At 34.9% G+C, this 18115-nt stretch overlaps 2 protein-coding genes across 2 annotated transcripts; both read right to left on the bottom strand.

The window, feature by feature from the left end:
- Window positions 1–386: 386 nt before the first annotated feature.
- Window positions 387–1208, bottom strand: LOC145596786 (uncharacterized). Its single transcript, XM_081652985.1, has one exon. The coding sequence runs from the start codon at window positions 1206–1208 to the stop codon at window positions 387–389; it is 822 nt and encodes a 273-aa protein (XP_081509111.1).
- A 512-nt stretch (window positions 1209–1720) lies between these two features.
- LOC145597878 (ethylene-overproduction protein 1-like) lies at window positions 1721–8393 on the bottom strand. The gene is made up of 4 exons (XM_081654149.1): window positions 5887–8393; window positions 4518–4809; window positions 4127–4436; window positions 1721–2491 (listed from the first exon to the last, which is right to left on the bottom strand). The coding sequence occupies exons 1-4, from the start codon at window positions 7992–7994 to the stop codon at window positions 2181–2183; spliced, it is 3021 nt and encodes a 1006-aa protein (XP_081510275.1). The 5' UTR covers window positions 7995–8393; the 3' UTR covers window positions 1721–2180.
- Window positions 8394–18115: the final 9722 nt, after the last annotated feature.

Below are 18115 nucleotides of genomic sequence, written 5' to 3'. Positions count from 1 at the left end.
CTATTCTTGAAATCGATACCACATTTGATCCTACTTCGTATAAGAGATTTGGCACAATGTTGTCATGTTGACATGCATTTGTTAAAATTAGATTCAAAATTTCATCGTAACAATTTATAGCTCAAACGTAAAACTAAGCTAGTAATATAGGCATCCTTTATTTCTCATCACAAAAGCCATATGTAGCTCATTATACTTTCCATAAAAAAATATTGCTTAATATATAGGGTAAATACATTATATCTTCCATTGATATGGATTTCTTACATTTCTTGACACTACAATAGTTAAATCACATACAATAATCTATAACATATGATTACTTATTTCTATCCCTGAGATAGGAGGACCTTTAGATTCGTGTATCTTCCCAGTTAAAATTTTTTTTACTTCTTTCTTGGGCTAATATGAGGTTTCATGTTGGCATGAACGCGTCGCACTGGACTCTTAACTCCACATAGCCTGTGTTTAGCGCGCCATGGAAAAAAGATTTGGAACCCACAACCTTTAGTCGAAGAGTATGCTTCCCCTGCTACTCTAGGAACACATGATCCTTCCCTAAAATGATTGCTTCTAGAAAGCACCCCCATATAATTCTTATCACTACTAGGATGATTGTTTTTATCTTTGTTAGCTGCTAAAGCTGACAATGATGATGCAGCCAATGCAGTTGCTGCAGGAAGAAATCTTTGGATCATGAAATTTGGTGACAATGATCCATTATCTCCATTAAAATCACTCTCCAAATCGAGTCTTTCGCTTGCAGTTAATGACTCTGCTAGGGAGAACAAGTCTATGGCATCCGAAAAACTACCACCATCATCATTGTTGTCGTTGTTGTTCTTCTTCTTGTTAACGTTGTCTGCTATACCTTCACCATAGTCTCCTTTGTCACCGTCTTTGTGGTTGGTTAATGTTGGCTCGTCTTCTTGCCAACGGATTGGTGGTGGTTTAGGAAGGGGTAAGACTCTATTACCTTCTTCGACACCATTATGATCACTTGTTATAGCGTCTTTAGGCTTGCCAGGACTCTGCTCCCATGAGAAGGGCACCCTATTAGACAAACCACGTAGGGAGCTCGTACGTGATAATTCTAAGCTAGATCTCATATCTCTAACAGTCGCCGGAGTAAGGTTAGATCGTCTTGTTGACAAGAGTGGAGCATTGAGATCTAACCTCCTCGGGCGTTTTGTATCAATGTCTTTCATATCTACTCTCTAAACTTACAGGATATATGTGCTATGAACAAGTGATACTTTTGTATGATCATGTTAAGTTTGTAGTATGATTTTTTTGGGAGATATGAGAAATGACAATGGTGGTTGGATGGATTTATTGTAAAGGAGTTTAAGCTGTGATTTCTCGTGCATTCAACTAAGTCTTTTTTTTTTAATTTTGTGTTTTTTGCTTTTGGTAAGTCACAGGTGGCTCAACAGGACCTCTACAAAAAAATTGTGGTTCAGAACTAAGTTGCTAATAATTTTGAGGTAGTGATGAAACCTTTTTAAAACTAGTTTAAATTGCCATGTTTTTCAAAAGATTATTAATGAATTTACAATAATTACTTAAAGGAAAAAAAAAAAAAAAATTAGATAACTTTGTAAACTCTTTGTAGGTTTTACCAGTAACAATAACTTCAGGTTAAGAATAACTTTCTCAAAGGCTTGACTCTTTTGAGTCTTGACTATGAAATAAGTCTGATCCGGAACTATGACAGCAAAGGAGTTGGTGTTAAAGTCTGATTATAGACAGACTGAAGGTGTAGCAGAGCTAGGTACGATTACGAGAAGAATGTTCAATGTAAGCAACACAGTTTATATGAAGTACAAACCTCCTTGTGTCATTCAAGGGGAGGAAAATCACCAATTCTTCAATGCAAAACAATACAAAGAGGATATTCATAATGTTACAACAAGACAGAAACCCTGTGTACAGCTGCCATCTACACAAAATCAAAATCCTCAGCTGCAGCATAAAACAAGCTGCAGCAGTGGGTTAAGTCGCTGCTATTCTCACAGCAACCAAGTCGATATAATATTTACATTTCGACTTGCCTCTTTCATCCTGTTTCCTCGAATTCAGATGTTCATTTCTCTTTTGAACATCTTATACATGAAGCCGGTAACCAATCTTTTAACATATTTGCAAATGCCAACTGGTAGTGGTGGCCCAATTTCTTTTCATTGAAATGCTCTTGAAGCATAGTTGAGGGTGCCAGGAATGTCAGGTGCATCTTTTCTGTTCATGGAATCACATCTGCTAAGTTGTTCATCAGAAATTCGTTCTCGGGCCTCACTATAAAGCTTAAGTGTATCTACATGGGTGGGATCAAGAGAAAGAGCTGCTTCACAATCTCGAAGTGTGGCAGCATTATTGCCCATAGAGTCATGAAATGCAGCTCGAAGATGGAGTAGCTGCAAGTCTGGTTTGAAGAAAATAGCTTTTGATAGTTCTGCTATTGCCTCCTCTTCTTTGTGGTCATCCATTAGTACTGCAGGTAATTAAACAGTTAATAAAAGAACACAACAGTTTTTTAAGCATCCAAACAATGATGACAGTCAATCAATTTCTCCCTCCACAATGAAATTCACTTTTTTTTTTTTTTTTTTTCTCCTATTTCTCTCTATTACATCGATATATCTCTTTTACCACCTATCTCTTTTACTCTCGACAATGGCGTAAAATAAATGCAGAACTATGAGTCCACCACAACTGGTAAGGTAAAGCTTTGCCGAGCTACTTCTACACAACTGCAATGCAAACTAATCCAAGTTGAATTTCCAAACATTGAGAGTTTTATAATGCAGGTCGCTATATCGACAAAAAACATCATACAAGCCTGACCAGACAATAAAGAAGTATAGATGTGCTATTTGAAAACTTGAAATCTTTCCATGCTCCAAGAATCTTTTCAATAAACATATTGACATGTTGAAATGGCATGGTGCTTTAATCAATATTCTAGAGGCTTGGACAGATTATTGTGTTCAGAACTCTGGTTATATGATATTGTGATGGGTATTCAATACCAATGTTCACGTAATTTTGGTGCTTATATTTTTCTTAAAAATGTGATGTAAAACAGGGTTGACATGCAGTGTTATCAACTTATCATCTATTTACAGCACTGTAGTGTCTGGTACTCAAACATTCGCTCAATCTATCACTTCTCATCCTTAAATTAGGGACAGGCGGATAGCCAGTGCCATTGATAGATAAACATTCAGCTACCTGGCCTCCTTTCCTCTCAAACAATTGGGGGAATTACAATGTCATGTATGGAGCTGCACTTCTGTCTTTGTATGATACGAAGTACAAAACAAAATTGATAATTAAAAATTAAAAACAAGATATAGTAAATGATAAAGTCAGGACTCAGGAGGGAAAAAAAAAAATCATTGAAGAGGATGTAATGGAATGGCTGGTGAAGTGTGAATTTTTCACACACACAAGCCCAAAAAAAAAAAAATAAAAAAAAAAAAGGATAAGAAAAAAACACATAAATCGGCTTTCAATCATGTATATGCATAACAAAAAATGCACCACCTATCATGATGTGAACGTGTTTAATACTATTAATCTACATCAGCTCGCAAGCCCAATATTTTAGTGCAATGATTTAGAAGAAACAAGGATGGCCCCTTCCCCAAATTAATAAACATTAACACAATTAATGTAGAATAGCTCAACATTAATGGCCAATCCACATTCTTATCTCTACTTTGTCATGCAAATACTTCTCTCTTTGTTTGTTTGGTCCTTTTCTACATATTGTGACCATTGTGAAGGACCAATTATAGCAAAGAAAGGGATGCAATGGAAGGGATACATTCTAACGCAGTGAGTCATTGTACGCGACGGACTGACGGATAAATGTCACAAGAACAACATTATTTCAATTGCACCTATATATATTTGTTGGAATAGTTGAATTTTAATCCCTATCAACAAAATTTCACTTCGCTAATAGAGGTTGCAAACTTCAATGAGTTCAATTAAGGTAATTATTGAAGAAGAAAATATGGTGAGACCAAAAGATAAAACCTTTTAAGTATTATTTAAAATAAAAATTTAAAAAAAAAAAACACCCAGAGAAAAGAAAGAATAAGATAATTAGCAAACGCACCAGCTGCCCTGTATCTATATGGATATGTCCTCAGGGGGTCAAGTTGTGTTGCCATGGTAAGATCTCTCTTTGCCATTTCACGGTCACAATATTCTGAACGTTTCTCGTAAGCTGATGCGTTGTTCCTGGCTTTTTCTATCAACTTTGTCATCTCATCATATGCAGCTTTTCGCTGATTTTTGACATGATAGACCCTTGCTAGACCTTGATGTGCTCTGGTGTGCTTAATGTTAAGAGCATTCATGTAGCAATCAGCAGCTAGATCCAGCTTTTCACAGTCTACATAGACACTACCTAAATTATTTAAAGCCTGCAGAAAAGTAGATCTGGGTGAATAACAGCATTATGGGTTAAATCATAAGACCAACAGGTATTTCAATAATATACATACTTGTCCTTTACGTAAACCATCTGAAGGACATCTAAGAGCTTCCTCCAGGAGATGGATAACATAAGATGAAGACTCCTCATCAAGATTTGAATCTGCCAAAGCATATGCTTTCAAGAAAAATGCTTCAAATGATCTTTGGATGGTAATGGACTCTTCAGCCTTTGCTAAAGCTTCTTCACGATGGCCTGTATCATATAAGATCCACCCTTCATAAACTAGCCTTTCATGGTCAGAAGTGGAACAGTTCCGTGCCAATCGTAAACTACGCATTGCAGCCTTCTGGCAATTTAACCTGTCAATCATGTTTCAGGAAATAGGGAAAAGACTTGTCAGGGTACATTTAGCAGCAATAGGGGGTGTAAGAGTAAAATTTAGAGCAAAATTCACATAAGTTCAGTAAAATTTAGAACAAATTCACATAATTTCACAATTTTGCAGTAATACTTGGCATAATTTTAATTGCATAATCCCTTTTGGTCCTTAAGACAATTTTACTCTTCACTGTCTTCAGGATGGTAAGCACAGAATTCTATCAGGGTTTTCCCTTCCTGGAATACAAGATAACTCTAACTGAGAGAACCAGTCTAATTGAGAGATAAAATCAAATCATGTACCTCACATCTAGCTTCTACAATCAAAGGCAGCAAACAGCTTTAACCATCTTAAAGCAAGATAGATGAAAACAATAATTGTTGCACAATTTGAGAATGTAAGTGTAGCTCACTAACTAAAGGTTATCAAAAGGAAGTGGCAAAATTTGCACAGGGAACCTTTAGCAGCAATAAAGGATGTATGGTAGTTTGGGTAAGTAAAATGAGATAAACAAACAATACTAGAAGATGCTGTAGAAGGACAAGAGAACGGAAGGGAAAAGTCAAAGGAAGAGACAACCAAAACAAAAGCTATAAATCACGAGGTGTAAATATGGGTTAACATGGCACCAATGTGGAGGTTACCAGAGCAGACAAGGAAAGAAACTCTATATAGAGCTTAGATAATTCCAGGTCAAAATTTTGAAAGGATTCCACTTCAGAAAGTCCCTTATGTTACAGTTCCTAGAATAAACTATTATCTATCTACCTACATTCACCCGTGATTTCTCTCTAAGCTTACTACAATAGAAAATATACATTAGAAAACAGAAATGTTAAACGAATGTAAAGCAGTCTTCAGAATCGAGCACTTGCAAAAGAGATTGTGATTCACAACATTGGCCACAAGGTTAACAGATGTCTAAAATGGCTAATGAGTAGATAAATCACAAAGAAGATTTATATTAATATCTGCAGAAAACTTTACTTGGCTTAACTTCCTCTTTAAAAAAAAGAAAATAGTGGACAAACTTTTAAGGTATGTAGTATGTACTCACCGCAGGAGAAGGAGAGATTGCCGAAACCGAAGGAGACTTTTCCCTGGATCATTTGCCAGCATATGGTGCACAACAGCTAGAGATCCAATATCATCAACGGAGGACCATCTATCATACAATTGCATCCAGCAATCAGCCTGACTCCACTGCTGGACATGAGAGCGGAGGAGCTCTACCAACTGCTCTCCAGGCATTTTTCCATGGAACATCATGTAGTCTGGGTCCAAAGTCAAAAGTGCACGGAGGTCTCTGAGAGCACCTTCATAATCTTCGAAAGCAATAGAAAACCAAGCCCGCAACTCAAGGCAGTCTGGAGTGACCTTGAAACCTATAATTTTGTTAATTTCAGAGATGGCTGCTCCTAATTTATTATCTTCTAAAAGCGCAATCGCTCTGTACTTATAAGGAAATGATAAGGTTGGATCCAATTCTGACGCCTTCTCAAGATCTGCCAGTCTCTCCTTCCCTACACAATATAACGACCGTTCCTGATACATCCACCCAGAGGGTTTGTAATCAGAGATTAATGAGTTCATCAGTTTGTATGCTGTGTACTTGTGTCCACGTTTATACTTTGTCCTAGCAATACCAGCTATCGAATAAACATGACCTGCTTCAGCAGCTGCCTCAAACGAATTCTGCGCATCCTTATATTCTTTTCTTTCATAAAATACACAACCCAGAAGATGAAATGCAAGTTGTTTCTGCCATGATGCAGTTGCAGTTTCCACCAGACGCTCCAGCAACATTACCATTATATTAGACTTCATATCCTCTTCAATAGCAGTTTGGCTAAGGAAATAATACAACAGGAAGGAAGAATGTCCAGTCGAAGCTAATTTTTCCCTAGCCTCCGGAGTGCAGAAGTATTTCATCACGTTCTGGTCGTGCAACGAACCAGGAAGGTCTCTCAGAAACACCTGCAAACACGCAGCCACTAAAAGAGATGCTGCCTCCTCCAACCCATAATCCATTAACGTCAAAGCACTTTCTTTATCAATAACTAATGATGATAAATAAACATCACAAGCAGATTTTAATTCATCACAACAAAACATGTTTGCCAAAGACAGTAGCTCCAAAACCAGTGGCGGATCCAAGGAATCGACTTTCTTCTTCCTACTATACAACTCCAAGGCTCTAATAACCTGGACAGATATCCCATTCTGAGTAAAATTAATCTTCTCCCTCCTTGATTCTGCAAAGCTCCCATACAACAATGTCTTAAACGCCCTAGAAAGCGAAGCAATATTATACCGAATGCACCTCACCTCCTCCTCTCCCACGACAAATGCCATATCGAAATCCTCCTCAGAAGTCGAACATTCCTCATCCTCAACCCGAGTAACACCACCCAAACCCTCTTCCCCTACCACAACCTCATCATCACAACCCTCATTACCTTTCCCACCACCCGAATCCCTCCTAAGATGATGACAAACACACTCATCAAACGCCGACTCAGGATCATACCCAGAAACCATACTAGCCTTAGGACATTCAGTAATCCTCCCACAACAATCCAACGGCGACGAACCCGTTAACTCATCTTCCCTCCTCTCAAACCTCAACCACGCTGCTAACACAATCTTTGTATGAACATCAACAGCATCTTGCCTAGCTGATCTAAGACTACGCCGAAACAATTTGGAATCAGACAACCCTCGAAAAATCGCACATTGCTCAACATAAACCAACGATTTCTCAAATTGTGGACAACCCTCAATTCTTCTATAAACATCAGCTAGGGTTTCAACGAAATTAACAAATTTAAGACAAGTTTCTACCTGGGGTTCTACTAGATCTGTTGAAGGTAAACCAAAGGGTAACAAAGCTTCTTGAAGAAGATTCGCTTGTAAGATCTTCGCATCTAAATTCGATGATGTTCGAGTTTTGGATCGAACTGAGTTGACTCGAAGATGATCTTGGAGTTGATGGAGAAGCTTCTCACCCGTTCCGATACCACCAACACCGCCACCGCCATTGCCGGCGCCGCTGTTAGCGCCGCCATTGGTGGCGGAGCTAGGATTAATGGCGTAAACTTGTGAGCTTTTACAACCATCTATAAGCTTCAAACTTCGCATCGTTGACAAAATGTTATTCTGCATTTCGATTGAATTTTTATTTATTTTTGTAGAAGAAAGGGGAAAAATAATAATAACCCCACAAAATTAAATTAAAAAAAAAAAAAAAAAAAAGGAAATTTGGAGGAAAGAACAAAAATGGGGATGTGGGTAATCAATCAAATAATCAAATTAAATTAAATTTGATGAATTGATTGACTAATTCTATCTGGGAAATTTCCAGGAAATTAAAAAAATTAAATAAATAAATAAAATGAAGGATTTTATTTATTAAATTAATTAGAAAAAAAACTAAAATTGGGTTGGAAAAAGGGAGGAAGAGTGATCGGAGCACGTAGGCCGGCCAAGGGAAGAAGAAGGGAGAGTGGGGGGTGGCCGTTGGGAACGGCCACTCTGTCTATATTTTCTCTCTCTTATTCTCTGCTTTTCAGTGTTTTTTTTTTTTTTTTTTTTTTTGATTAAATTTAAATTTAAAATGAATTAAATTGGAATTTTGAAAAATGCACTTGTATAATTATTTACTGTCTGAATTTTGCAAATTTTTTGGATTATACAAACTTTTAAATAAAACGGATTACTGAACATCCGTTATAAAGTGACAATAAAATACGTAAAAGTTACACTAAAACGCATAAAAGTTACCCTGATATATATGAGTTATTTGATAGAAAAAAAAACCCTAGCCTCCTTTTCTCTCTTCTCTCTCCTAAACCTAGTCTCCATTGTCAATTTTCAAGGGGCTTCCATCGGATTTCACCGGTGGAAAGCCCCAATCTTTATTTTCTTTTAAGCTTTTTGTTTTGCGTTACAATAATGTCTCCCTCGAAAGAAAGGGTTTATCTCCTTCGAAAGACAAGGTTTTTTCGATCTCCTTCGAAAGACAAGGTTTTTCTTACTCCTTCGAAAGACAAGGTTTTATTTGTGCTTAATTTGGTCTCCGGTTGTGCGGAGCTACTATTGATTAGGGCTCGGATTCGGGTTACGGAATCAGCACAAGAATTAACTTTCTTACAAAATTGTGAAGCGACGACGGATCCACTCAAAAAGTTGTATGAGACAACGAATCGAGAATATGCCGAATTGTTATATTTATGTATTTGGATTCTTAGCCCTTCCCCGATTAATTCTTGTTTGATTTTGTTAAATTCGTTTTCATTATCGTTCATTGTCAATTGTAGATGCCGTATGGCTTATATTAATGAAATTTAGTGTTTTTTGGGACTTCTTTCAAAAAATATATATGAGTTATTTATGCTTCATTGATAAATTTGACAAAAGTGACACTAAATTTGACAAAAGTAACACTAAATCTGACAAAAGTATACCAGATATATAATAAATTACTGAAAACCGGGTGTATACAAAAGTTTTCCTTTAGATTATTTTGGCTCTGATTTGGGGTTTTGTTTGTAGGAAGAAGTGGTGATGTCGTGTGCGTAAAAAACGGTTGAATTGGAGAGCCGTAGGCACCTTCTATACCTCTTCCACTATTATAAAAATTATAATAAACCTCTGCTCCAAATTATTTGATAAATAAATTATTGTTTTCTAGAATTTTCATTTCTAATCAACTTCATTATTTTAGATGTATGAAGATTCCAAGAGAAAACCTTGTACTCCATAGTTAATTTTGAATTTTTGATGATAATATAAATAACAAATGCTTTCTTTATTTTAGAGATATTGTAGTGGGTAAAAGGTGATAATAGATGAAATATCGATAAAAATTTATTTAGGTCGTGTTTGGCAAAAGTAGCGGTAGCAGGTAATTTTTAGCGGTCGAGTAGCGGATAGTTGTTAAGGTAGTGAGTAGCGGTCAATTAGTAATGGGTAGAGGTTAGTTGTCAAATTAAATGTTGATAGTATGAGAGTGTTTGGTAAAAGTAGCAGTTGCAAATCTTGCAATACCATAATATATTAAAATTCATTCATATAAATATTGTTTTAAAATTAATAAAAATTTGCCAAACGCTATCCGCTACTTCTAATCGCTACTATTTTTAATGTTTGAGAAAAACTACCTAAACGCTACCTCTATCGTTAACTACTACTAAAATCGCTACCTTGCCAAACACTCTCAAATTTTTTCTAGTAGTGTTTTGACCGGTCAAAACGCTAATAGCTAACTCAAACGCTACCACCAAACAGGGCCTAAGACTAATCCTCTACTATATTTATTCTCGAGTATATAGATTTTTGCTGATTAAAACTTAAATTAATTTACTAAATATCATTTGTGTTAAGGTGAAAAGAATATGGACAAAGTTATCCACCATACAAAAAGTAAATCAAACATCTGCAATAGTAACCTTTAATGTCTTATACAAGTAGCTTGCTTTGCTACATCAAGTTTCAAGTTACAACATTTTCAGTTATAAAGTGTTCCAATGGTGAACTAATAACATCTTGCATTTTGCAACAAATAAAATACAAAATAAATAAATAAATAAATAAATAAATAAATAAAAGAAAGAAAGAAAGAAATGGTTTTACATATGTCACAATATGAGTAGAGTTTAGTTGTCTCTTTTCCAATCAAGCATTTAGCTTGTTTGAGCTACAGTAGATTGCACGTTGCGTATATTTTTGGTTCTACAATTGTAAGCATATCATGTAGTTAGGCGTTTTATTTATATTACAAGCAAGTCCTTACAATTAAATCATTGGAGATGCTCTAAAGCTTAGGAAATAATGCTAAAATACATACTCCCTCCGTTTCTTATTTCTTGCAACAAAGGGGGGTTGCACGGTTCCCAAGTCAAAAGTTTTTAAGCATAATTATTAAAAAGTAAGGGCATGTAAATAATGTAATTAAGAAGAGAGGGTGAATAATTAATTAAACAATTAAAAGTTCAGCACCACCACTGATGAACGCACACCCCACTAGAACCACCAGCAACGAAAGGCTACCACCTGGAACCACCAACAAAACAACCCAGAAACCACCCGAAACCACCTAACACCACCCGAAATCACCCAACGAAACCACTTCTACCTGAAACCACCCAGATCTAGAACCCACGCCACCCACAACCACCACCCAAACCAACCACACCAAACCCACGAAACCACCAAAATCCCTCCTCCACCCCTGCGAAACCACCAACACCACCGACACTACTAGATCTAGACCCACCGACTAACCGACACCACCAACACCATCGAAAACGACCAGCTCAAGACCCACGCCACCAACCCCACGACCCTCCTCCACCCCTGCGAAACCACAAACCACAAAAACCACCTTTACCACCGAACCACAAAAACCCATCGACAACCCACCAGAACCACCCACGACACCACCAGAATCACCGACGACCTACCAGACCCACCCACGACCTACCAGAACCATCCACGACACCACCTGGAAAATCATCAATGAACCACCAAACTCACTAATAATCAGATCTGAAACCCACTATAAGGGTGGTTTGGAATTCGATTATGAAAGATGAAGATGATGAAATGATAGATGGAGGAGAGAGAAAGATAATGGGTTTGATTATTTGGGTGTGATTTCATAGATAATTAATTTAGATTAAGGTTATAATGGATTGTTATTATGTGTAGCATTATGTGTTAAAAAATTTTAAGTAAGGGTATATGGGTCATTTTGATAGAAAAAAGTTTCCAAATAAGGAAAAAAATAAGTTTGTTGCAAGAAATATAAACCACCCCAAAATGGCAAATGTTGCAAGAAATAAGAAACGGAGGAAGTATAATAGGTATTTATTTATAGTATAAAAAGCGATGTTAGATTTCCTTTAATGGAACAAGGATATAATAATTTTGAACACTTAAATAAATTCTTACATATATTACAAAGCTTAGCTTATTTAGGGTCTGTTCACATTTACTTAATTTTAGTTCAGTTCAGTTCAGTTCAGCTCCAATCAGTTCAGTTCAGTTCCAATCAGATCAGTTCAGTTCAGTTCAGCTCTTAGGGCCTGTTCATATTTACTGAACTGAGCTGAACTGAACTGAACTGATCTGATTGGAGCTGAACTGAACTGAACTGAACTGATTGGAACTGAACTGAACTGAATTGAGCTGAAATGAATATTTTATGTGATAGGGAAATTAAGAGCTGAACTGAACTGAACTGATTGGAACTGAACTGAACTGAACTGAACTGATTGGAGCTGAACTGAACTGAACTGAACTGAAATTAAGTAAATGTGAACAGGCCCTTAATTTCCCTCTCACTTAAATTCAGTTCAGTTCAGCTTAGTTCAGTAAATATGAACAGACCCTTAGTCTATAGGGATGATAATCCTTTTATCGCTGCTAGTTCTTAATTTGGACATTGATTATCCTCCTACTCAATGAGATAAGTAATTAAAAATATTTAGTTTCTTGATAATTATTTTTTATACAAAAAATTACACCCTTTGTCCATTTGTTTTGCCTAACTTTCTTTTTCGTTTATCCTGATTTAGTTTGCCTAATCTCTTTTTTTCGTTTTTCCTAAATTCATTTGTTCTTTTTTTTATAATTCTCGCAAGACTCACTTTTCATTAAAAATAAAAAAAATAAAGTTAATGGTTCACAACTTCACAATTCACACACACTCATTCAATTCTCTTACTGGTCTTTCAGACTAAACCAACTCAAACATCTTATTGGTCTTTTAAAGTAAACCACACTCAAATCTCTTATTGGTCTTTTAGAGTAAACCAAACTCATATCCAAAGGAGCAAAATCATGCTCGAATCAACTCACCAAAAAAAAAAAAAACAAAAACAAATCATATTTACACAGCGGAATTTTTGGGTAAAATTTATGAATCCCGCCGATAGTTTAATTTTCTAACGCACCGGTAGGGAGAAAATTTTTGTGAACGACCCCAAGATCTAACCCGCAGAGGAAATAGAAAAAAATGACTTGTCTATTGTTCATCAATAGATAGAGTATTTATATACAAAACCTAGGCTCATAAGATAGGAAACAATCTTCCTAAAAAATATACTAGCATAATGACAAACCTAAAAATATATTCTCTAAATAATATCTTAGCATAAGAATTTTAAATACAGGATGTGAAACTAAATTGACAGATGGAATATGTTACTTTCCTCCTTTTTTGTATGGCTAGTAGTGCAGCTGTCGCTTTTAATTGCACTCCATGTATTTTATTTTTGGACCTTTTAGTGTTGCTACTTTGGTTTTCATGCAAAGAAAATTTTGATTAGAATCTCATACTAGTAGTTGATTCCATTATGGATTTATGGTGCAACAATTTTGGCATTTGTTAAACAACTAACCTGAAGAAGGTACCCACGGTTTGTTTTATGTGGGAGCACTTCATTAGGAGAAAGCCCATTTTTGATAAAGACTAAAGTACTCCATGTCTCCATGTTAGATTGTTGATATCTTGGTACCAAGATTATACCATCCAGTACAATTTAATACCAACAAATATAATAAGAGTCATAATGACTAAAAATACTTTATGTATAATACATCTCAGCACTCCGTATGTTGTATTTAGGACTTGTTCTCTTTACCTTATAAATAGGTCTAATAAGTTCTGATAAGATCAGATAAGTTAAGATCCAATAAGTTATATAAGGTCTATTAAGTTCCAATAAATTAAATAAGGTCTGGCTAATAAGTTCTAATCAAGTCTAATAATAAAGTGTAATAAGTTTTAATAAGGTTTAATAAGTTCTAATAAATTTAATTAGGTCTAACAAGTTTCAATAAGTTCAATAAGTTTTAATAAGTTCAATAAGGTTATGTTTAATAAGGTCTAATAAGTTTAGCTCCAATAAGGTGAAGAGAACACACCCTTATTAAGGTACAGAGAACACACCCTTATACTGAAATGCTTGAAAATCTATAGTTATGTCGGATTGTGATAGATTCATCTCGGTATATACTTTTAAAACATCAGCTTTTTATAATCCTTACAAAATACCTTTGTTTAAGTAAAGATATTGATGATATAACATGTGCTCCAATCGATATCATTTATAAACACGTTAAAAAAGGAGAATATTGATTAATTTATATTTTTTAAAAAAATTAATTTTACCACCACTCAATAGTTGCAGTTCAAAAATCTGTTATGTGCAGTCCATTTTTCCACGTGTCGCCATATTATTTATTTAGAAAAAAAGAAAAATTAAAAAAACCCTAAAACTAACCCAGCCACCCATCTCCACCGCCGGCAGCACGTCGCCACCACAGCCCCACCCTAACACTTTCGTTCCCAGCCACCGGAACCTCCTCCCCCTTCCTTTTTCCCTCCCCAATGGCCACCAAAAACAGCCGTCCGTTTTTCAAACCACCCAAAAACGACCAACAACAACCGCCGCCAATGGTCGAAATTGACCACTTTGGCCCTTAACCAGTCGATTTCGACTGTTAGTGGTCATTTTGTTTTTAGGGGGTATGAAAAACGATGGCCGTTTTTGGTTGCCACTGGGGAGGGCTACCGATCTTGGGGAAAAGGAAAAGGAGGGGGCGAAGTTTCTAGTGGCCGAGGCTGGGAAGGGGGTATTAGGGTGATGCAGTAACAGTGGCACGCTGCCGGTGGTTGGGGTGGGGTGGTTGGGTTAGTTTAAGAGTTTTTGTTTTTATTATTTTGGACCAATAATATGCTGGCATTGTGGGCCTCAGTAACGAATTCCATCCATAAACCAGTTAAGTGGTGGTAGTAGTCAATATTTTAAAATTTTGATGGTGTTGATTTTTTTTTTTGACCAATTGCATGCTTTTTCAAGGTGTTAAAAGTCATTTTTTGACCAATTGCATGCTTTTTCAAGGTGTTAAAAAAAAAGGGTTTTCTGCCTTTCTTTTTCTTAAATATGACAATATAAGTTAGAGCCTGTTCTGATTTACTGAATTGAATTGATTGGAGCTGAAATGAACTAAATAGAGTTGAAATGAATTGAACTGAAATTAAGCTGAGGAGAGATTAGACCCTTTTTTGGAGAGATGATGAGAATAATGGTAATCTAACAAGTTTTGGCGCTTACCGTTGAGATCTGTGAGCCCATTATCACATTAAAGTCAACTTGGAAAGTCTTATGGCAATAAAGGCACACGCATCTTGGAGACGTTGGACCTTTATATATAACCCGGATTTACGTAATTATGAATTTATGATTGTACACTCCCTTAACACTATTTCACTATTTGGTCGATGCAATAAACAATATTGGTAGTAGTTAAAATGTTAAAGAAGTTGATGAATCATCCTTAATTGCTTATTACAAAGAAAGACTATTTATTAGAGTCAACTATTGTATTACGAAGCTTATAAAAATTCAATCTTGTGTAAGATATTTGAACATTCCTTTTAGGCTTTTATTTTATTGTTACGTTACTTGTGATTGTTGTGAATTAATAAATGAAAAGTACGTGCTACATGAACATTATTTACTCCTTTTTACAAAATAAAAATTCATTTCATCCAAAATTTTTAGCCTATTACCTCCTAAAGTCACATTTCTACAATATTAATTTTCATCTCTAATCAATGAAACCTCTTTTAACTTTTTTTTAACCCACTTTTGCATTTTGAGAATGTACTCCATTTGTTTATACTCCCTAAATATTCATTTTGAGAATGTACTCCATTTGTTTGTACTCCCTACATATTCTATTACCTGTGTCATTTCTCCTGATTATATACGCTGATGCAAATTTCTAATCAATAACATTTTAGTTGTCAATAAGTATGAGTTATAGTAATTGAAAAAAAAAACAATTCATTGAGACGATGTCAATAAATACCTACAAGACAATATATATTCTTAAGTATATAAATTATAAACATTAGTCAAAGTAGGTCAATAAATAGTACAAAAGTGCAAATGAAGCAAGTAATAAAATACGGAGAGAGTACATGTTCTTCACTTTTGTATTTTGCATGGTATCCAATACACTAGGATAACTATTTATTTACTCAATACATTAAAGAACCAACTCAATTAAATTTTAAGTTGATGACTAAGACCCAAAAATATGTTTTAGACTCTATCACGCCAACCCCATAACATATGTCTAATTCTATTTTTGTAGTCAAACTTCAAAAATTAACATAATATTCTTTTTAATAAGAGCCTTTTAACCTTGGCCCTAACCCTATACATATTGAATTATCCTATTCAATAACTAGGTCTAGTTACGGGTCACATGCATACTCGATCCTGGGATACGGGTTGGTTACGGTCCTTACGGATACTATATCGAGTAGGGTCCGATTTTGACAAACGATATCGTGGAAGTTGTACATGACTACATGTGTTTGATTAATGCGTGCGTGGGATGGACACAATAAGCTGTCTCTATCCGATAGTATCATCAATCCATTAAAATAGTACATGCCAGATTTGGATGACTTCCCAAAATATAAAGTGGGTCCAATTTATAGCAAACCCATACATAAGCCCAGTAGAGTTGGAGACCCAACCTCAGACACTAGTCTCTCTTGTGGGGTTACGTTGGTCCCTTTAATTTGTAACTTTAGACAGTCTAGACAAACTATTAAGTTAAGTTCATAAATTCTTTTATAAAGAATAGGTTGGAATTTCTCTGGCATTTGAAAGTTATGAGAAAACTTAGTATAATAGAAGATTATCGTATAGAATGTAGATGATCTAAAGATAAGGGTGGAGAATGGAGAGATGAGACATAAATTATCGGAAAAATTGTCAGGAAATACACGCTTTATAGGGATATTTGTAAACAACTACTCGCTAACAAAATTTATCAAAAAAACTACCCTAAATTTAAAAACTTAGAGCTGCACTACCCACTTGTTAGTTTTTTGGATAAAATATTTAGCGAGTAGTTGTTTACAAATACCCTTATTAAACGTGTAATTCTTGACAATTTTTCCTAAGTTATCGTATGTCATTATGGATATAATGTAATTATGATCATGTTTATGCGATTAACAGTCTGATTAGGTTAACTTCATTGGTGTATTTTGAGTGAAGTCTTAGCTCAAGGCTTACATACAAGGCTATGAGTTTTATGGAATAAAGTGATGCAAGACTATATGTTAAGACTGTAAAATGACAAAATTAAGCTGATATTTGTTGTTGGCCAAAGATGAGGTGCCATTTTATTAGCAAAAAAAAGTAGTTAATATTTATCAAAAATATAAATAAATGAATGTTAATTATATTTTAGGAGGATAAGTGAGCCTGAAGTTATTCTTAAAATAATGTGTAAAAGTGAAACGAGTCTTGTATGAGTTTGAATTATAAAAAAGTAATTAAAAATTAACGAAAAGCTAATGTGGATTTGGAGATAAACAAGCATTGAAGTATTTCAAATCAGCCTGTCATGGATAAAAAGCTATAACAAGTTTCATGACACAATAGGTTGAGCTTTGTGAACAAAATTGGGCCCAAAGGTTTAATGAATAATGATTGGGCCTGTTTAAAGCACTTACAAGACTTGCTTGCAATAACTTTACTACTTACTAAATTTTATTTTTATAAAAAATGGACTCGACACATTTATAAAGTACTACTTTTAAATAGTACTAGTTCTTTCAAAAAAAAAAAAAAAGTACTAGTCAACACTATTTTTTTTTTAAAAAAAAACACTCAATTCAGTATAATTAATATTATATATATATTAATTAAAAGAGCCTCTTCTCTTAAGCTTATATTCAATTCATTTCAGTTCAGTTCAGCTCCAATCAGTTCAGTTCAGTTCAGTCCAGTCTAGTTTCTAATTTCCTCCTCTTCATAAAATATTCAGTTTAGTTAGCTCTAATCAGTTTAGTTCAGTTTAATAAATCAGAACAGACCCTTAATTGAATTTATTTGACCTGATTAAAACTTATTACTGTAAAACTTATTTGAACTCATTTGAATTTATTAAACTTGAAACTTTTTTTTATAAGGTGAAATGAACACACCCTACCTAAAATCTAAAACTCAATTTGGCTATCACAACTTATTTGATACATCACTTTACCTGACACTATAAATCCCGCACTATTATGGAGTTTGAATTATTATTATATAGCTCAGATTAATATCACAAAGCATATATACTTGTATTATTTTGGTATCTTTGAAATCCTTTACATAATTAAATAATACATACTAGTAGTAGATTAAGCTAAGGTTTAATAAATAATAATGAATACGTACTCTTCACATATATGATTCCTA

Source organism: Chenopodium album, chromosome 20 (genome assembly GCF_948465745.1).
Source record: "Chenopodium album chromosome 20, dcCheAlbu1.1, whole genome shotgun sequence".
NCBI lineage: Eukaryota > Viridiplantae > Streptophyta > Magnoliopsida > Caryophyllales > Amaranthaceae > Chenopodium > Chenopodium album.
This window is presented reverse-complemented; position numbering and strand designations above follow the sequence as displayed.